Genomic DNA, 22,790 nt, shown 5'->3' with positions numbered 1-22,790 from the left:
ACAAAATGTACAGCACATACTTATATATCCTAAGAAACGTATGTTGTTCTTCATACAGTATGGGTAGATGTTTGCTTCCTTGTGTTGACCAGAATGATAGACAACACAACACTCAAACACAAGAGTATAAACATACAAGCAAAAAGTGGGGAGATGGAGGAAGACAAAAGAGAGAGAGACAGAACTCACGATGGCTTACAGAGATCCCAACAGAGACTTCCAGAAGTCCGATACTGAGTTTTACTGAGCAAACGGCCTCATGCAAACAGCATTAGCAGAGGGCAGGTCAGTGCGCTCATACACACCGCAGCTCTTTCTCACACACTCCTCTTAAAACATGTGAATAGCATTTAGGGATTATATTGCACAGGAAGAGATCACTTTAACGTCCAGAGCAATGTGTGTGTTTGTGTGTGATATCCAGATCTGGCAAGTGATCTCCAGAAGTATATATAGATCTTAAATTGACTCCCATTGGTAAATTGGACACAGTATTTTATTCACTCCCGTATCAGCCCGAATTAACAGAGTGATGTCCATTTCAATGAGACGGTATGGATCCGTTCCAAACTCCTGCGAGCTGCCTCTTTGTCTGCTGTCTACACAGGCAGCGAGCGTGCTGACTGAAACCAAACCTTATAAGTGACTATAAATGGGCCCATCATGGACACTAACCCTGTTAATGGTCACTTTACTGTACGCCTCCGACAAATAACACTGAAGCAGAGAAGAAAATCAACTAAAGTGGCTAAGATGACTTTAATGCAGAAAAATATGAATAAAACAAACTGGAGGGCTACGTTTTATATAGTCTACTGAAAACTTTTTATTTTATTTTACTTAACTTATAAAAGAAGCCAAGCTAATATAAAAATATGTAATAAATAAATATTAAAAATGAGGCTATTAATAGAATGTGCTTTGGCGGGCAATTCACAAACTCAGTGCAGGCACAATGTTGGAGACAACTGTTTTAGATCATTTATATTGAGATATTATTGAGTTCTCAGATGTTTTGCTTAGGAGAAATAAAAAAGATTATGATTTTTAAAGGTTTTTTGTTTTGCTTATGCAGTATAGTTTAATGCAGACTTGCCCAAACTAGGGTGCCCAAACTAGTTGCCCTGCAATGACCTTTAATTTGGCCCGGAAAAAGATAAACGTTATTGATGCAGATGTTCATATTTCTAATTTAACATTTTCTAAAATGTTTTTTTTATGTGTACATTACAAAAATGTAAATTGAAATTAAATGCAAGGAAATAAAATAAATATTTTTTTAATGTACATGCATACTTAAAGGTGTATAGCATGCATCACAAAACTAAACAAACTCGGGTACTATAGGCTAATATTGAAGAGGTCGAAGGCATTGGCACACAGACAAAAGGAAATTAAAAAATTATTGGCAAAATGATTTCTTTTTTTACAGCAGTTACCATTAAAAGTAAAACTACATTAGTTATGCATAAACAGAGTAATGTTTGCTTATTTATTTTTTAAATATTAGAAAATTATAGTGCGATTAATCACGATTAATTACATACAAAATAAAAGTGAGTTTTTGCATAAAATATGTGTGTTTACTGTGTGTAATTATTATGTATATTTAACACACACACATACATGTATACATTTCAGATTTTTTTATATATCCATTTTTTAAATGTATATATTAGGCCTATATAGAATATATAAAAATCTAAATAAATATATATACACATATAATTTTTTTTAAATACATACATGAATGTGTGTGTGTTATATATACATAATAATTACACACACTCATATATTATGCAAAAACTCACTTTTATTTTGTATGCGATTAATCGTGATTAATCTCTGCCCAGCAATAGAAAATTATACATTTAGGAGAATCAGGGCAACTTTAATTTTAATGCAACACAGCAACATTTACTTTTGGCCCATGGCCCTCAGTCAGGTTTGATTTTTGGCCCTTGGTAGGATTATTATTATTTTTAATACAATTGCAATGCACAATACTGACATAAATAGGAAACTCTTTAACATAACTTGTTCTTTTCTTTTTGAAAATACTCAACTCATTTTAGTTGACTAACTGCAACTAGAGAATTGAGTTCCCAGCATGCTTTGATCTCATGACAAATGAAGACAGTAAATGTTAAATTAAGTACTAAACGGTGAGTTTTTAAGCAAGATGAAAGTAACGGGGACATGTTATTTTTTGTTATTCTGTAATGTTGAAATTCAGACGTTTTTGGGGGGTTAGGGGCAAAGTGTGAGTGTTTCACTTATAGGGGCCATTTTGGCATGTATGCAGCTTTATTCAATGAGTAAATCATGTGCAAATACTCATTAAACAATAAATGTATAAACTCACTGGTGCTTCCTGTCAGCACCATTCATTATGGTAAAAATAAATAAACATTTAATATTTAATAAATAAATAAATTGTTTTATTTGTGCAACAAAAGCAAGTAAAGTTAGTTGGCTCAACACAAATAAATTTAAACAAAATAAGTTGATAATAAATCAAATTCAATTGTGTGGGAATAAAGTATGTGTCATAATTTTATTAAGTTAAACCAACAAGTAATTTTTTTGAGTGTATATAATTCAGTGGTAGAGCATTGCATTAGCATTTCAAAAGGTCATGGGTTTGATCCCAGGAAACACACATACGTGTAATGCACTGTAAGTCACTTTAGATAAAAGCTTCGCCAAATGCATAAAAAAACTTAATAATGCACTGCAAGTCACTTTGGATGATAGCGTTTGCCAAAGTGTAAATGTAAATATATTCCAAGTATGGAGCTGTAAAACTAATGTTAATAGTATAGATAAAAATAATTTGGATTAGGGGTAAATTATCTATTGAGAAATTTTAAATGATATATTATTGACTTTTAAATGCAGACTTGGCAAATCTGAGCTCTCTCTTTAATGTTAAGCGTCGCCGTCCCGAAATACGGGACACCCAAGTTTGCATTAATATTGTTGATGTAAATTTTATTCTATCACTACAAACTATATATCGTTGAAAAGGTCTAGGCCTCCAGAATAGACATTTCAACAGTGTTTTATAAAATAAATGATGTAGGGAGAGTAATTGATTCATTTATAAAGAGAGTGTGCCTGAAAACATTTATTTTCTGCTAAATGTCACTGTCCCACCAGCAGGACGCCTACATTTGCTTCAATGTTTGCATATGAATTCTTATCTAATCATGACAAACTGTATATTGTTTGAAAGCTCCAAGAGTGTAGATTTAACTCAATAGGGTGGGGTGACGCTTAAAAGGTTAATCTCACTGAAATAATGTTAAAGAAATTATTTTTCTTTCTTATGAGTGACTATGTCGACTTTTATTGAAGTTTATTTAAAGGCGGAGTCCACGATGTTTGAAAAACGCTTTGGAAAAGGAGACGGGCCGAATACCAAAACACACTCATAGCCAATCAGCAGTAAGGAGCGTGTCTACTAACCGACATCCTTGCCGGGTTGCATATGTGTGGGGCGGGTCTATCAACAGAAGGTCCAGATTCTATTGGGGTAGGGGGGTGTTTGTTTAGGTGATTTCAAATATCAACATTGGCTTTCAAACATCGTGGACTCCGCCTTTAACTATTTTTAGGAGAAGCATGGTCAATGAGGTCAATATAGCTGTCCCTCACCTCCGTCCCATGAGATTTATTCCTCTCCCTACAGTATAATAAATCTTATAATGCTCAATAACATGAACATCTTGGACTGTAATCGGTAATTGTGCTTGTCGCAATGCATTCTGGGATTGTGTTCAAATAAGATATATTTGATGCTACTTGTGCATTGGGCAAGCATGACTGGTTTTGCAGCCTACTGTTCATAACAACCTTTACATCAGCAAAACATCTACGATGCCTAAAAATGCTGTTTATGCTGGAAGCTCGCTGGGTTTTGGAACAGAGCCTGCCGGGCAGTTTGTCTAGACAAGAGTTCACAAGCCGTCTGTTTTACACAAAACAACAAAACTCACACACAACCGAACATTCACAAAATGTCTTGATGAGTCAGCAGATCATCAGTACTGTAAGTGTGCTCTGGATTTTATAGTGATATTTCGGCACTTCCTCTCAGGAGACGATGCTATGCTCAAGCCCAGGGTTGTGTTACCGCAGTTCGTTCTTACCTTCTCAACGTCAGTCTGTCTGTGAGTCTGTCCAAATATCCCAGTGTCTGTCTGTCAACCAGTCAGTCACACGTCAGAATGTTACACAACACACACACACACACTTCAAAACAGAAGCTAACACACACAGTCGTACAGTACACACATAGGAGTTTCTGGGCTACGCTAGGAACTAAAGCAGGTTGAGGTCGTATGAGCAGATTCTCATAGCCGTGCCGCACAACAACACTCTGTGTGTCTCTGTGTCGCGTCTTTGACTTTTGCCCTTTTACCTTTATTTTTTCTTTTAATATGACAAATGCGTGGCGTTGGTCGCGTGGCACAGAACTGAGAACTTCTGCTCAATTGAATTCACCTTGACCTCAATCGACCCCTGACCCTTAACCCCAGTTGGATGATTCACAGTAACGCAACACAATGGACACCTTAACAACTTGCATAACATTCAGCGAGTGTTGCTTTGATGTGCACGTGTGCCCGTCCTGTATCGCGCCAGGGTTAAAGGTCACCGGTAGAGTGAGGAAAACACATTGAAAACACGATAAGCGACGTCACCACGAACACACGCGCGCACACATACAGCGAGGAGGACGGGGTAGACAGTAAAACAGTGAGAGAATATATGAAGAAGCCAACATACAAACGCGGGATATGACACAACCTGAAGAGAAAGACAATACAGAACTTGTGAGATCCCACTGAACACGCACACGCACACACACTGCAGCAGGTTCACTTCCATTTGTAAATGCAGCGGATCTCAAAGGACAGTCAAATATCTTTGTTACACAAGTACAGTGTCTGACTTTGTCCCACATACATCTTCTTGTTATTACAGTATGAGGTTAGTGTAACAGATCTGAATAAGTCTGAGGTAAGATTGGATTTTCATTCTCATCTGATCAACATAAGATTTTCATAGTAATAAAAGAGACGACGTGTATACGTCCTGTTGTCAATGCAACACGCTCGCTTGAGAGGGAAAATCCAGGTCATTTTATCTGTTATAATATTTTTTATATTTTTGCATTTATTTGATATACAGTAATTAAGGAGACGACAGTAAAGTACATGGTGGGAAGTGGGGTATGGGATCAGCAAAAAACCTCTTGCCAGAATTCAAACTCGGATCACCGGAAGTGCATCTGCACCAAATGTCGGAGCACTGTCCATTCTACCATCGTGTCCATCAATATTTATCTTATTGTATTATTATTAGGGATGCACCTATAATTATATCAGCAGATAAAAGCAATTTCGGTTTGACAATTTTGGCATTGCACTTCTATGTTTCCACGACATGATAATTTGAAACAAGAAGATAAAACAAAAAGTATCGGTAGATGTCATTCTAGTTAGTAATTGAACATCGGTATCGGCACAGAAATATTGTATTGTGCATCCCCAACTAGACGCATTTCCATTACCTGTCAAATGCGTAAATTAAAATAGTACATTGAAAATGTGCCCAATAGTACGGAGCCCCTAAGGGGACATGGAGCAAAAATTAAATAAAGTTTAGTTTCGCGTGCGCATGCGAAAGTTTCACAAAATTGGAGCAAAAATTTAAATAATGATTAGTTTCGCCGTGCGCATGCGAAAGTTTCACAAAATTGGAGCAAAAATTAAATAAAGTTTAGTTTCGCGTGCACATGTGAATCTAAACTTTATTTAATTTTTGTTCCAATTTTGAGAAACTTTCGCTTTTACGTGCGCATGCGATAGTTTCACATGCGCACACAAAAGTTTCACGTGAGCACACAAAACTAAACTTTATTTAATTTTTGCTCCAATTTTGTAAAAAAAATTTTGTTAAAAAAAGTTCTGCACATGAAGGTTTCGCGTGAGCACATGAAACTTAGCTTTAGATTTTTTTTACTCCAATGTCACCTTAGGGGCTCGGTACAATAGAAAGCATATATTTTGCAAAAAACAGTTCATCACAAAAAAGTTTATTTGCTTGAGTTGTTTTTCCATCAATTCGAAGAAGGAATATACTGTAAAACATTTTACAAGTCACCTGACGTGTGTGCGTGATCACATGATCATTATGTAAATATGCTGAGGTATGTTTGGTTGGAGGAAAGACAGAAGAGGTGTGTTTGACTTATAGAACCAACAAGCGCATGACATCAACATACCACAAGAGCCATTGGAGATTAGACTATTTTGTATGTTTTTACATTGTTCTTGCAGTATTTTCATGTCATCTGCTTATCGGTCTGCGCTGCCATATGAAGTCAATCAAACCTGTTTAATGGAAACTGCAACATTTCGCAAATGTTCACAAAACATTTAGGGCCAGATTTACTAAACTGGGCGAATTAGCGTGAGAGTGCAATTCCAAAAAAGTGCAGATGGGAGTGGTAATATCTGCGGGTTATTTACTAAAAAAAGTAAAAGCGCAAATTAAATAACATAGGCGCAACAGCTGATTTCCATAATAACCAACGTAATCTACTAAGAACAGCGCAAATTAGTTAATTTTCGCAAACAAGCAGAGCTCATGAGGTGCAGGTGATTTACTAACACCTGATGCGCTTGAGCTCAACACCACAGACATCCCAGCTAACAAAGCCATACGACACGGAAAAGAACTGGAGGACAAAAAGATGAAGGTTTTGAAACGTCTGGTATTGTGTAACGACTTTGTGACTCCTGTTTAATTTACTTTAGCAAATCAAAAATAGCATGGCTTGCCAAACAACATTTTTGAATAATATGTTCCTCTGCATTCCAAATAAACTGTTAGATGTTTAAACAATCTTTTGCCTTGTATCACGCGCTCTCTGATCTATGTAATGACGATTTTTTAGCAACAATTGCAGTCATTTCAAGCTCAAAATGATTTAAGACATGCTTTTTTGGCATTAAATAGTGGCGCAAATGCCAGTTATAACACGCGCAATTGCGTGAATCATTTAAATAATCTCCTCCCATAAATTTTGTGTCTAAAAGGGAAACTCCTAGAAATGCATATGCAATAAGGTCAGTCGCAAAAATAACTAGACGACATCTTTTCAGCGTTAATGATACACTGCACGTCTTTACAAAATCCTGACAGTCGTTATTTAACACCAAAATGATGTTTTGCGCTGCCGCAAGCTGTTAGTAAGTTTTTTATTAACGTTAAGAAAATAATGCAAACGTTTTACACAAATCTTTAAAGGAAACCAGGCTATTGTTATATATTTTTCCTATTTTTATTATTGTATATTATCTATATTTATTGGCTGTTTGTTCAACCATGTGTTTTGCACAGCTGCTTTGCAACAATGCAAAATGTGAAATGTGTTGTGTAGTAGAAATAAACTTGAATTAAATATATATAACATTTTAACATTCTGTAACACAGAATTTTCTCTACAAAGGTTTCACATTGATTAAAAACTTTTTTAATTTATTCAGTTAAATTAGACACATAATAAACGTGTCACGCTTTTGACCTCTATTACATTGTCCTCCACACCACACAGTGTCTGCCAAATGTACGTCTGGGGTTTTGGATATTTTTTTGCAATCTTATTTAGTTTTTTGCTGAGTATATAGCAAATGCTTGGTTAAAGTGGATGATAAATGTTGCCCAATAAACAGACATATCTGTCACTGACTGTCAGGAGTGGGACAGTCAGCAGTTTGACAAATAAACAAATCTGTTTGAATTTGCAAAAACTGAACAAAATTGTCTGTCAGAGAGTGCATGAAATCCAACCTTAACTCATATTCAGTGACATCATAAAACATTTGATTCATTTTCCTTTAACGGACGAAATTAATGACACTTGTTAGGATAACAACACAACATCAAGACACTTATCAACAATGACACACACATGCAGATTTGTGTGTAGATGTGTTTGTATTTGTATGAGATGATTGTGTTTTGGGTCATTTCAGTGTTTTATGGTGCGCCGGAGAGATTTGTGTGGCCTTTGATGGTGACAGAACCAGGTCACAAAACATTTTGAGGAAGGTTATATGTAGCAAAAGATTTGTATTGTTGAAGTAATGAAATAACAACCGAAGATAAAAAGAAATAAGAATGAATGCAAGTGGGGGGGTCAGATTTAAGGGATAATTCACCCCCCCCCCCAAAAAAAAAGAAAATTACACCATGATTTACTCACCCTTAAAGAATTAGTACATTTTCTTAAAAAATCCAGATAATTTACTCACCACCATGTCATCCAAAATGTTGATGTCTTTCTTTGTTCAGTCGAGAAGAAATTATGAATTTTTAAGGAAAACATTTCAGGATTTTTCTGATTTTAATGGACTTTAATGGACCCCAACACTTAACAGTTTTAATGCAGTTTAAAATTGCAGTTTCAAAGGACTCTAAAGGATCCCAAACGAGGCATAAGGGTCTTATCTAGCGAAAAGATTTTCCTTTTTGGCAAGAAAAATAAAAAATATGCACTTTTAAACCACAACTTCTCGTCTTCCTCCGGTTGTGTGACGCAACAGCACGACCTCACGTAATACGTCATCACGTCAAGAGGTCACGGATGAGGTATGCGAAACTCCGCCCCAGTGTTTACAAGTGTGGAGAAAGAGGACCGTTCCGACGTTGTTGTATGTCGAATGATACTAATTAATGTCTTTGTGTGAGTTTATTGTTTAAAATGATCCGCAAATGTGTGTTTCATATATGTAACACGTGACCTTTCCACGTCATTACGCAATTAAGTGAGGTCGCGCTGGTGCATCACGCAACCAGAGGAAGATGAGAAGTTGTGGTTTAAAAGTGCATATTTTTTATTTTTCTTGTCAAAAATGACAATTGTTTCACTAGATAAGACCCTTATGCCTCATTTGGGATCGTTTAGAGTCCTTTGAAACTGCAATTTTAAACTGCATTAAAACTGTTAAATGTTGGGGTCCATTAAAGTGCATTAAAATGAGAAAAATCCTGGAATGTTTTACTCAAAAATCAAAATTTGTTCTCGACTGAACAAAAAAAGACATTAACATTTTGGATGAAATGGTGGTGAGTAAATGATCTGGATTTTTTTTTAAGAAAATTGACTAATCCTTTAACCCATGCTCGATGATAGCTTATATGATTATCTTTTTCAGACAAACACAATCAGAGTTAATGTCAGAGGACTTTGATATTAGACAAAAAGATATTACGTTGTTTTTTTGTCTTTGTGTTTGTCACAATGCCACTACATCTCGTACGCTATGTTCTACTGTACGTAATACAATTTACTACCACTAAAAAGCTTGGAACAGCCAGGACATTTTGTAATATAACTTTGTGTTTGTCTGAAAAAAAATCATATACATCAAGATCGGTCGAGGGTGAGTAAATTTTATTTTGGGGTGAACCGTCCCTTTAAGAGGTTAGTTAATGTGATGAAAAACAGGACTGCAAGGAGGCATTCGAGATCAATTAAATATTATTATTACAAAATAAAAAAGATTCAAACTAAAGAAATGCAAAATTCACAAATAGATGTAGTAAAATAACAAAAAATAGAGTCAATAGTGTTGAATTTTTTTGTGCGTTTTTAAACGTTTTCACACTTGAATGAACCAAACTCAAGACACATTAAGTAAACCAAAAAGTGAAATTCTCTCAAGCTAATTTTAATACTAATCTGGTTTCAGTATAACTTTTATTAATATATATTTGTGAACAGAACAAATGTGAACAGAAGAAAATCGAATTTTGCTTTTAAAAAGACACAGCTCAGACGTCTAGGCTAAAGCAGGGCAAAATTTGAGCTATCAATGAAAATAAAATCAAAGCCTAAACAATGCACTTTACCTTTACAGTTCATGATCTATAAAGAAGGGAGTCTATCCAGTTGGTGCATTTACATTTTTACTACATTTAAATGTTTTGTTTTTAGACCCAAGTGTGAAAAGAGTCTTGCGAAAAAACAGAAGTCTGACATGTGTTTGGTGATATTATTGACCAATGGCCTGAGATTATGAGGGAGATATTGAATTGTGTAAATGCGTGTCAGTATGTGTAAGTGCCATATAAAAGCGCGCGAATGTACCTTTCCTCACATTCCCATCAGCGGGTCGAAAATCTCGTGTGTTGAGGAGGAAACAGGCTCGGTCCTGCTGATACCGTTCTCTCGTTCGGCCCATCGGGCTGCGCTCTTCTGGACTTAGTACCTGATCGATCGTCGGACAGTCTTCGTTCGCTAAAGCGGCGCTGGCAGCGTCACCATTCTGCTTTGAGTCTAAAGAAAAAAAGGATATAAAATGTTCAAGGTGTTTCCTTATGGATTGTTTTGCGTGTATGGTGCGAACGTACAGGTATATCTTACCTCTGTTAATCTCTATGATTTCCTCCTGAGCAAGAGGGCATCCTATGTCTCCAGTAAGTCCACCTAATCCACCCAGCACATTACCCAGGATCCTCTGTGGCGAGGCCGTGGCCATGGCGAGGGCATCCGGCTTACAGTAATTGGGCGAGCCGGGTTGGGGTGCTCGCGGGATGTGTTTATTCTTCTTTTTGGGCAACTTCTGCTTGGCCATGGCCAGTGAATAATACATGCCAAAGTTATTCACAATCACGGGCACGGGCATGGCAATAGTCAGCACACCCGCGAGGGCACACAGCGCCCCCACCAGCATCCCTGACCACGTCTCAGGGTACATATCTCCATAGCCCAGCGTAGTCATGGTCACCACAGCCCACCAGAAACCAATTGGGATGTTTTTAAAGTTGGTGTGCGCGCTAGCCGTGGGGTCGTCCGGACTCGCTCCTATCCTCTCGGCGTAGTAGATCATGGTGGCAAAGATGAGAACTCCGAGGGCGAGGAAGATGATTAGAAGGAGGAACTCGTTGGTGCTGGCGCGGAGCGTGTGTCCGAGAACGCGCAGGCCCACGAAGTGACGGGTCAACTTGAAGATACGCAGAATTCGGACGAATCGCACCACCCGAAGGAAGCCCAGCACGTCTTTCGCCGCTTTGGAGGAGAGGCCGCTCAGGCCGACCTCAAGGTAGAAGGGCAAGATGGCCACGAAGTCGATGATGTTCAAAGCGTTTTTGAAGAACTCTGCCTTGTCGGGACAGAAGACGACACGCGTGAAAACCTCGATGGTGAACCAGATCACGCACACGCCCTCCACGTACGTCAACCAACTGTCCGTCACCACTTCGTACACGATCTCCTCTTTCGTGACGTTCCCCTCTGTAACGTTCTCAGTTCTGTTGTAGATGGTGTTGAAGGCTTCGTGCGTCTCCATGCAAAACGTGGAAATGGAGATAAGGATGAAGAGTAGGGATCCAAACGCCACATACTGAGGAATGAGAAGGAGAAAGAGAGTTAGGCAGAGAAAACAAACATCCATCATTCCAGTAAGTAGTCGTTTAGCAGATGCTTTTATCCAAAGCAACTTGCAGTGGGCTTATTACCGGGACAACCGCCCCGAAGTAACTTGATGTTAAGTGCTTGCTCAAGGACACAATGCTAATAACTCATGACTCCCTTCTGATGGGGTCCGAACGGGGAACGTGAACGCTTCTGCCAAACCATCTTCATATTTTTACTCAGAATGTTTGTAATCAAGTTTTAGAGGACTATTGACTTTCATAGTAGAAAAATATTACTAAAACATCATTAATTGTCTTTCATTTAGATATTTAGACATTGATTACTTATAAGATCGGTTTTCATGGCCATGGTGACAATACATAGTTTCAAATATCCATGACACAACATGGACTCCAATGATGTAGTCGTCCGATGTTATGCATTGGTAAAACAATACCCTTTCTATAAATGGAGACATAGCTATATACTGTAATGCCAGGAAACAGACCTTTTAACCGCTGCAATTTGGTTAAAAAATGATCTAACATATTCCCAGACCGTTCACAGAGCTATGTGTCCTCTACAAGATCATAGGAACGTTGTCCCCTACAGATAAAAGCGGATGATGTCTCCAGATGGCTATTTAGGTTAGTCTGTTTTTGTTGAAGTACCCATGTGTAGTTTTGACCTCTATAACAGTACACACAAATGGCCTCAAGGTAGTTTGAACACTGACGTGTATGACCTGAACGTGTTTCAATGAGATGACCTGATCGTTCACTTTAAAGACGTTAAGCCTAACCACACGCATCGATCATTTCACATTTGTCTTGAGTTTTATTGATTTTTTAAGTTGACCTACACTGATTAAGACATGATGTACAAGTTTCTGGATGAGGGTTAAAGGGATGGAATGTCAGGACAGGATGTTTTTATGTAACAATTCCCATTTTTGTCACTACTAATATGAGGAGGATATTGAGAAGGGTCAGAAAACCTCAGGGAATATTAGGGGAAAACATGTATTGGACACAAGGGGCTAAAATTGCAAGCATAACAACTTGGTAACAGGATGGTGTCTCCTAATTGGAAGACCGCAGGTTTAATAAAATGTCAAATCATCATATTTTATAAAATTTTTGTTGTATTCGAACAATTTCCTATTTAAGGTTTTGATTTGATTTATGTGAAGTCCTCATGATATTCTAAACAGCTGACAAATGAAAAACGTATCATCATCTTATGCTCCCCAGACACTTTCACACAGTCTTTCCTCTCTATTTGGTCCATTCAAAACTGTGCCAGAACCTAAACTAGGTCTTGATGTACAAACATTCAAACACACACAGTCTTTTCATTCAGTAAAGTAACAGAAAAAAAGCCTAGTTAGTCTTATACCTTACACTAGAGGTCTTCTCAGGTTTAAAGAAATGTGCCTGACCCGAATCAATTTCTACCCTGAACCCAACATGCATACATTTTTATTTTTTTAAAAAGACCTGACCCAAGACAATCCTAAGAAAATAGACTTGTGTCCAACCCGACCCAGTGGTAATTTTTTAACCTGACTGGACCTGAATGTAAACGGTGTGTTCAGTCAGCGGCTCTGCACGCACCAGTCAGACAGAAAGAAACACGATGGTCTCGCAACCAATTTGACCTGCTGCTCCATTTATTTTCATTTGTTATCTGACGACGACACCAAGGTAACCGCTAAGTGTGCATTCAAAATTGATTGACAGGTCTGGTTCGACAAAAATTAACAAACCGCTGAACACACGATGTCACAAGTGCAAGGACTCAAGGCACACACGGTGGTGTTTGTGGGTTCTGTTTGGCAAAAACACATTCATTTTAAATTACCCGACACCCGAAGCCACTTACATTATACCCGACCCGTGTCCGAGGCACACATGAAACTTTTAGACCCAAACCCTCTCAAGTCGGACCTCAAGTTTTCATAAGTGGACCCTTGAAGACTTCTACCTTACAAACCCTCTCACCTCTTACAGTTTAATTTACACAACAGTCAAATGTCAAATAAACAAACAAACAAAAAAACGGACCTAAAAGCTGTGCTCCAAACTCATTATAGTGAGCAACCCCATGCAAGCCTGCAAACATTTTTGGATTTTTAAGCAGATTTTTGTACTAAAATATCCAAAAACCACTTGCAGTGTGATTTTTTAATGCGGTTGTGTACTGACATTATCCCAAAAGTTCCCAAGGATTTTAAATCCATAGAAATTCCAATTTAACTAATGAATCCTCCTATAGACAAGTTTCCCGGCCAAGCACTTCCGGTTAGCGAGTTTGTTTTCGCCACGAGTTGTTGCAACCGCGAACGGCACAATATGTCACGGAGCCGTGTCGGCGTGTAACACCATCCATAGTTTACTTTTTCTGCACGCTAACCAAAGACAGTAAAAGACGCTAACCGGAAGTTGTTGGCAGAGTGAAAGGCTAATGCCGGCCTGCATATTTCACCTGGGAAACTTGTCTACACTGAAAAAAATGAATCATTGAATTTAATCAACCTTTCCAAGGCAAGTGGTTGCAATCAATCCACTTAAGCTACATTTAAACAAAAAAGATTAGTAATGTAAAATAAAATATAAAACTTTTGTTTAAATGTAGCTTAAATAAATTGATTGCAACCACTTACCTTAAAAAAATTGATTAAATTATAAGTGATGTAATATCCGTGCTATCCTCAGTTTCCACTTGTAAACTTGTAGCAACATATTTGGACAAATGTGGAAGTGGTAGATATACAGCATCTAGCACACCACCAGTGTTGGGCAAGTTACTGAAAATTAGTAATTAGTTACAGTTACTAGTTACTTCTTTTAAAAGTAACTGAATTACTCTACCAGTTACTGTATATCAAAAGTAATTAGTTACTAAGAAAAGTAGCTTTTAAGTTACTTTTATGTCTGCTTTTTAAATGTAAATATGAACAGTACTGAACAGTCAAACAATAAAATGATATGGATGGGCTACTTTACACATAAGACTCTAATATATCACATACTGTAGGAGCCTATTTTGCTTTAGATTCAACCTTTGAATATTTTTGTTAGAAGTTATCTTAATATGTAAGCTTTTAGCTTTTAGACCATTTAGACAAATATTCTGTGTGTTTACAAAAATATATAATGTGTTAAAATTGTGTAGTGTCTCTTTAAAAATTTGGAGACAATTGTGTCAACATGTCATATTTTCTAAAATAAATTATCATTTTTCTGATTCCATATTTATTTTAATAAGTTAGAAACATCTCCGCTGTGTCCTGCTGACAGGCGCGGTGCGCGTGCAGCAGGTGACACAAATTATGGGTCCTCCGAAGGTTAGACCGTCTCATTTCAGTTCTCTTCGCGAACTTCTGAGCGCCTTGAAAGACCGAGTGCTCACCTTTTATCGCATGCTTAGTAGGGTACAGCCCTTGAATTGGAACACAGCTTGTGAAGCTTGCGGCAGGGACTGTGCTCTTTGGTCGTATATTGTTTCTATACTTTTTATGTTTGATTAAAATGATAAACAAGATTAAAGGAAGATATTTAATCAGAAAATGGAGTAGGCTACGTGGATTGTTTTGTCGGACGGACACAGAGCGAGTGGATTGTTTTTTTCGGATACGGAGAGACTGAAACTAAAACTAAAAGCGAACTCACACTATGGAGTTTTAACACGGGCGTACAGCGCAGTGTGAATATTTTAGTGGAAACAACAATCGCGGATCGTTCTCTTCCATGAAGCCGATGTAAACATCAAATATATGAACATTTCTCAGATTTATTACTTTTGTGGACTACTAATGCAAGTTGATGTCTACTGGTATTGCTTGGCGAAGATAATTTACAAACATGAGAACGGATGGATTATGACTTGCGCACAATTTTTAAATAAAGGTATGTTGTCCCATTTAGATTTTTCACTTTCATTCTGTATGCACTGTCAGCTATGATGAAGTGTAATGATTCATTGCGCCGCCAACCACGGTCCTGCGACGTCAGATATGTCTCGTCTATTTTTTACAAAATAGAGTAACGCGAGTAACGAACTCATTTAAATTTCACTAATTGTAATTGCGTTACTTGATTTAAAAAAATACTTCGTTACATGCTCGTTACTGCTAGAAGTAGTAGAGTTACAGTAACCATCACTGCACACCGTTGTGTTAATCAGTCATGAATCACGATTATCCATAGGCAAGTACAGAAAATCCAAAAACTAAATACTGACTTCATTACCTCATTCATGACCATAATTTGTGATTTCCATACAGTTAGACATAGTGAAGACGACGTCTTCTATCGTTCCATCATTAAGCTTCGGTTTTGTTATTGTTTTTTAAATAGGACCTCTAGTGGCGGAAACTTACATATTGTGACTTTAAACAAAAAAAAATGTTTTTGCCAATTTGTGAGCTTTTCAGTTTTTTAATGTATTCACAAGCTGATTTTTGGCATGTCTCTAAGGACCTGTAAAATTAAAAACCTAAAAATGTGCTCAGTGACATAACACACCAAAAATAGTAATATAATAAGTAAAAACTTATATAAAGGAAAGGGAAAAATACAACATCAAACCTACCGAAGAATGCATTTAGTGTTTAATGAGATCACATGTAACCTCATGTGTGTGAAATGTTACGGTCAGTGTGAACACCGGGTTAAAAGCTCCTCTTCACTACAGCCTGAAGATCTGCTTGCTCCATTTATCCCTCCATCTAAGACCGTTGTTTTACAGGCCATAGATTTTACATTAAACCTTTACACGCACATGTTTTCTTTTTGTGGGTTGAATTCCCAGACAACACAAAATGTATACCTTGATGCACTTGGATAAAAGCGTCTGCCAAAAAATCTCCCATTAGTCTCATATATCACAAAAGTTTTTACGCTAACATGAGGCAATTTAAAAAAGAAACATGGTGCAAAACTAGTAAAAGTCACATGATCATTTTTTAAAGAAATTGCATACTACATCCTCCCAAGAACACCTCATATGTGGCCCTTAATGCTTTACTGCTTCCTTGCCATTAATGCTTGGATAACACACCTGCGTCTCCTATGATTTAAAGGTGCAGTGAGTAATTTTTAGAAGGATCTCTTGACAGCAATACAAAATAATATACAAAACTATATTATCAGGGGTGTATTGACGGTTTCAGTAGTAACAACATAAACACGCGGCTTTCGTGGTCATCGCGTAACTTCCGGTAAACTCTGCAAGGAATAAATAACAACAAAGTCCTTTTAAAGTAGTTTATTTATATAACAAGCACAATAAACAACACTTAGGAACCCAAAACATTTGTTATTTTCGACGAGGTATTTATTTAAGAGTTCAGTTTCAGCAACTAAACAAACAGAAACCGGAAGTAAAGTTCGGACCAGACTCTTATCGCATCACCGCATGTGCGCCCGATGAAACAGTCTATAAAGACTTTTCATAATGAACGGTTATGTTTTTATTACCTTAGAATAAGTTTCTATCTACATACATCGAGGGTCCACTTACATGGAAGTCGCCGTTTTTAACAGACCTTTTTTTTACTAAGTTGTCTCCGATCATAGATATGTACACTAGATGTTGTCTTGGCTATGGCAGTTAATTGGACCGAATGCGTCAAATAGAGTCGCCATCTTGAAACAGGGGAACCCCGCATCAGCGTCATTGTAGGCAATGGTGTAACGGAAATAAAATCACCATAAATCGTCATAAATGCGATTTTCTAGGTTTTCTTTTGGTTCGTTTCAACAGTCAGATGTATTTAACATTGAGACCATAAAAAAATTAAAGTTTTGATATTATGAAAATCTACTTTTTCTAACTCTAATGTATATTGCTAGTAGCCCTAACATTCATTTGCAGCACAAAAGTCCGGCATTGTCCATGAATTTGAAGTACAGGCGGAGATAGCAGCATTACCTAGCTACTTCCTATGACAAGACCCCTGTTCCAAGATGGTGGAGGTTTTGAAGCATACTTAGAACCCCAAGGCGACATCTAGTGTATATATCTATGGTCTCCGATGATGACACGTTTTTCTGGTGGCGGCTACCGTAGCTTCTCTATGCATTTCAAAAGCGAGGGGTGAGTAGTGGACTGAGCCGTTGGGTGCAATTTGCAACCTCACCACTACATGGCACTAAAATTTACACACTGCACGTTTAAAATCGTGACTAATGCAGTGACTGCGATATACATAAGCCTACCAAGGACCAACATCAGTCGCCATCATTTTGGAATGACTTGTCACAGGAGGAAAAAATTATGTTTTAGTCGCATAACTTTATATAATGAAAAAGACGTAATTTCGCAATAACGGTTACACTGTAAAAAATCCATAGAAATTGCAGCTGGGTTGCCGGTAACTTACCGTAGATTTAAATTTATGTTGTTTACTGGCAAGAGTTTGTTCAAAGTTAAATGAACATTAAACATTTACAAATGTTGTAAAAAGTAAAACTAAAAAAACAGCATCAAGCAAAACATTCTGGAAAACAAAATCTGAAGCAAAAAACAGAAAAAGGTTGATGATGATTTCTGGTTCCCAAAATGCTTTGCATGAGGCTGTTATTGTATAGTTTTATACTGTAAAGATAAAGACTTGTTAATATTTAACATTTATTTAACTTTGAACAAACTCTTAAATTACCGGCAACCCAGCTGCAATAACATTGTAATTTCTACGGATTTTTTTTACAGTGTACTTAATCGACTTTAAGAAAATATTGCAAAACTTTTGCACAAATCTGTACCAACTACTATGTTCTTACATTTATAATTTTAAGATTTTAAAGAGATCTCCTCACTAGAAAGTCCTCACAGAACTATTTCCGCATATTTTGCATTTTCATTATTTATACAGTTGTATGCCGTTTTTCTTTAAGCAATCAGGAGAACATAGACAACAGTGATCACAGGTGAACATAAATGACTCAATTATGTAAAATACCTGCTTCATGCCATAAGCCCCCCCCTCCTCTTTCTCAGTCTCTCTCTCTCTCAGTATCTCTCTGTCTCAGTCTCTGTCTGTCTCTCTCAACCTGACCTAGTTACAGACTGCTGCAGTAGCCAGCTTTCTCAGGCTCTCTCTCTTTTTCTCTCAAGGCTCCATACTGGCTAAACTAGGAAAGCAAGCAGTTGATACACTGGTTACACATTTGTACCCAATTTGACCCTTTGTCTATACAGAAGCAACATTTCTGTGATGTAGGTGACATCTATGAAGTGTGTCTGTAATCTGACTTAAACACACATACATGCACAACCCATAACACTAACACTATAATAATACTACAATTGAGTCTTACTGCAACAGCATTATGGTACAGTGGTATTTTCAAATGGACCTTGCTAATGTCCTAAAATGTTTATGTGGTACCCCAAGGTGACTATAATAACACAGTAATACCATGGTATGGTTTAAAGCAGCTCTCGTCCGATGTCTGTTTCTTTGGTCTTTGCTGCAGAAGGGATGCTAGCGCAGTGGTTGTCATGGAGACAGTGGTGAAGCTGTGTTGCGGTAAACAGCGCGTCATTACAATCACGTTGACACTCGTGTGCAGATTCTCACACATCAAGACGGAAACGCAGAGAGGGTCGTACGCTACCGTACAGTGTGTGACGCATAAAAATAAAGAGGCGATGGCTCACAGCGTGTGTGCAGAAGTCAGTCATCGCTTTAAACTCACACAGTCTACGCTCATCTCATTGAGCTGATCCTTTATGTCTTTATTTCTCTGCGAAGTGATTTGTTATTAAAGTTATTTTTCTTATTGTGAAACACTAAAGGAGTTTGGGAGACCTTTTGTCCATGTAGTGACACTGTGAGTTGACTGTGATTCGAGAAGCACAAATAAAGCTCAACACGTGCATGCATATTTCTTTCAAGACCTAATAAACCAAGCTATGCTACTGACTTAAATGTTATAACTTTACTGGTAAAGTGCAGATCATCATGTAACCTCTACTACATGCACTTCTACTAGTTATTGCTGCATGATGTCACTGATCACTTGCATAAAGTTAAAACTTTGTTGCATCACTATTAACTATAATCATAGTCCCAGTCGTATTTCCCATAGCTGTCGATGCATGAGTTCATCTTAACAGTCTTTTTTGGTCAGGAAAGAACCACAATTGGAACTTAGGTTGCCAAAAGCACTTTTGCAACAGTTCACTGGAGCTCCAGCCCTGATCGCTTATCTTGCCTCGACGAAAATATCTCTTCCTCATACTCTTCTTTCTCATCCACCGCCTCATCCTACTCTTCCTCCTCATCACCACCTCTTCCTCATACTCTTCCTCCTCATCACCACGTCTTCCTCCTCATCACCACCTCTTCCTCATACTCTTCCTCCTCATTACCACGTCTTCCTCCTCATCACCACCTCTTCCTCATACTCTTTCTCCTTATCACCACCTCTTCCTCCTCATCCACCACCTCTTCCTCATACTCTTCCTCCTCATCACCACCTCTTCCTCATACAGTAATCTTCCTCATCCACCACCTCTTTCTCATACTCTTCCTCCTCATCACCACCTCTTCCTCATACAGTAATCTTCCTCATCCACCACCTCTTTCTCATACTCTTCCTCCTCATCACCACTGCCTCTTCCTCATACTCTTCCTCCTCATCCACCGCCTCTTCCTCATCCACCACATTTTCCTCCTCATCCAGTTTGTATAAATGTTAAAAAGCTTCAAAGTGTGAACAATTTTGAGTTGATGTGTTTACATGACTATAACTATGTTGTAGATGTGTTAAACACAAGTGTATTGCGTTGTGAAATGTGTAAAGTGAGAAGTTTGTGTGTCTAATTATCTAAACTTGTTTAAGGGTTTGACAAAAGTGTAAATGGTTTGAAAAATGGTTTTAGGCCAATGTGAATGTGGTTCAGAGAACAGGGTTTAATGTTTTAGCAATACAGAAAAACTGTATTTCTGTGAGGACAACTGGACGCCTCTCAAGATGAAACATACTAATGTTTATATTTCAAAAATTTGGCCTTGAAATTGAAAAAATACAAGATTAAGGTTAAATGAAAATCACTCTATGGGTCATTTGCAAACGAGAGAGAGAGAGAGTAAAAGAAAAAGCAAATGAAAGTGATTGAGTGAATAAGAGAAAGAGTGAGGGAGACAGTGTGGGAGCGAAAAAGTGGGAGACAGCAAAGGAGGAAGTGATTAAAAGAGTGAAAGAAAGCAAACAAGGGTGAAAGAGAGAATAAGTGAAAGATAGGAAAAGTGAGAATGCAAAAAAGTGACTGACAGCGTGGTTTCAAGAGAGAACAGTGAGAGACAGTGAAGAGAGAGTGAATAAAAGAGTGAGAGAGTGAATAAGAGTGAGTGAAAAAGAAAGAGGGAGAAAAAGTAAGAGTAAGTGAATGAAAGAAAGTGTGAGAGTAAATGAAGCAAATGAGTGAGTAAAAGAGACAAAAAGACGAGAGAGAGAGTGAGTGAAACACAGAAAGAAAGAATAAGAGAAAAAGCAAATGAAAGTGATTAAGTGAATTAGAGAAAGAGTGAGTGAGACAGTGTGTTAGAGAAAAAGTGAGAGACAGCGAAGGAGGGAGTGAATAAAAGAGCGAGAGAAAGCAAACACGGACGAGAAAGAGAATAAGTGAAAGATAGTGAAAAAGCAAATGAGAGAAAGTGACTGAAAGAAAGAAAAAGTGAGTGAGTGAAACAGAGTGGGTGAAGAGAGAAAAAGTAAGAGACTGAGCAAAAGAAAGAGTGAGATATTGAATAAAAGTGAGTGAAAAAGAAAGAGAAATTAAAAGAGAGATTTAGTGAATGAAAGAAAGGGAGAGTGAAAAATGAATATGAGTGAGAGAAAGAGACAAAAAGTACAAGAAAGAAGACGAGAGAGAGAGTGAGTGAAAGAAAGAATAAGAGAAAAAGCAAACGAAAGTGATTAAGTGAATAAGAGAAAGAGTGAGTGAGACAGTGGGAGAGGGAAAAGCAAAGGAGGAAGTGAATAAAAGAGTGAAAGAAAGCAAACAAGGGTGAAAGAGAGAATAAGTGAAAGATAGGAAAAGTGAGAAGGCAAAAAAGTGACAGAGTGAAACGGCGTGGTTTCAAGAGAGAACAGTGAAGAAAGAGTGAATAAAAGAGTGAGAGAGTGAATAAGAGTGAGTGAAAAAGAAAGAGGGAGAAAAAGTAAGAGTAAGTGAATGAACAAAAGTGTGAGAGTAAATGAAGCAAATGAGTGAGTAAAAGAGACAAAAAGTGAGAGACAGCAAAGTAGAAAGTGAATAAAAGAGTGAGAGAAGGCAAATAAGAGAGAGAGAGTGTATGTAAGAATGAGTGATAAAGCTAATAAGAGTCAGTGAAAGAAAGAAAGAAAGAAAGCAAAGAGAGAGTAAGTGAAGAAAAGAAAGAGTGTGTGAATAAAGCAAATGAGAGAGAGTGAGTGAAAGAGACAAAAAGTGAGAGAAAGTTAATGAGAGAGTGAATAAAAGAGTAAGAAACAAAGCAAATGAGATGTGCATAAAGGAGTGAGACAGAATGAGTAAAACAAGGGAAGAGTAAGTGAAAGAGAGAACGAATGATTGAGCGAGAAAGAAAGAGTGAACGTGATTTGATGTGTGTGTGTGTGTGTGTGTGTGTGTGTATGTTAGTGATACTGACAGCTAGTGTTGTATAATAGCAATTCACACTTGTTACAGGTGCTTTAGAGGAACATGTGCATGATACTAATATCACAAGGCTGTTATTTGTAAAGTGATGGATTGTTTTGTATTTGATCTGCTGTCTGTGTGTTTTACATTAACAAATACTGCACACATTCAATATAAACCGATGACGAATGTGAAAATCTATAGCCTATATGTGTGTGTGTAATTTGGTTCCTGTACTGTTGCATGCAGCGTGTGAACTGCGCTCAGGTCCTCTCTGTTTTGTATTCTCTCTGAAACACTGCAGTGTTGCCATGCACGTTTGTCCTTGCGACACAGCGCCCACCCCCTTCTCTGCTTCAAACTCTCTCATCTCATTCACTCACTCACCTCTTTTACTTTCCCTCTCTCACTCTCTCTATCTTTGTCCTTAATCTATCTGAGAGCTTTTGTGACAAAAATTGCGTTGTAAGAGAACCGACAAGGTCGTCTGCATGCAAACGCGTGTTACAACGGGAAAAACACCGAAAGTACTCCTTACATACACCTGCATCTACATATGTTTGTATGTGTGTGTGCATGCAATGAGTCAAAGTGATGAATTCAGCATTGGCTACCCTGGGATCTATCACATCTATCCTGAACGAGCAGATGGCATCGCACACACGCACGCACACACAGCCAACAAAAACATACAAAAAGACATACACAGCCTAAT

General features: G+C 37.7%; 1 protein-coding gene across 6 annotated transcripts in view; it reads right to left on the bottom strand.

The window, feature by feature from the left end:
• The window catches only part of kcnc3b (potassium voltage-gated channel, Shaw-related subfamily, member 3b), a 70,618-nt gene that overhangs the window by 18,562 nt on the left and 29,266 nt on the right, over nt 1-22,790 (bottom strand). For 3 of the 6 annotated variants that reach the window (XM_055181340.2, XM_055181343.2, XM_055181344.2), the window contains exons 3-4: nt 10,445-11,423; nt 10,169-10,357 (exon numbers count right to left, since the gene is read on the bottom strand). In XM_055181340.2, coding sequence (XP_055037315.2) covers nt 10,169-10,357; nt 10,445-11,423 — 1,168 coding nt within the window. Of the gene's footprint in view, nt 1-4,154; nt 4,816-10,168; nt 10,358-10,444; nt 11,424-22,790 lie in introns of all 6 variants that reach the window. The other 3 variants (XM_055181339.2, XM_055181341.2, XR_012368174.1) reach the window with 2 other exon arrangements.

Source organism: Misgurnus anguillicaudatus, chromosome 25 (assembly GCF_027580225.2).
Source record: "Misgurnus anguillicaudatus chromosome 25, ASM2758022v2, whole genome shotgun sequence".
Taxonomy (NCBI): Eukaryota; Metazoa; Chordata; class Actinopteri; order Cypriniformes; family Cobitidae; genus Misgurnus; species Misgurnus anguillicaudatus.
The sequence above is the reverse complement of the archived record's forward strand: the minus strand, read 5'-3'. Positions and strand labels throughout refer to the sequence as shown.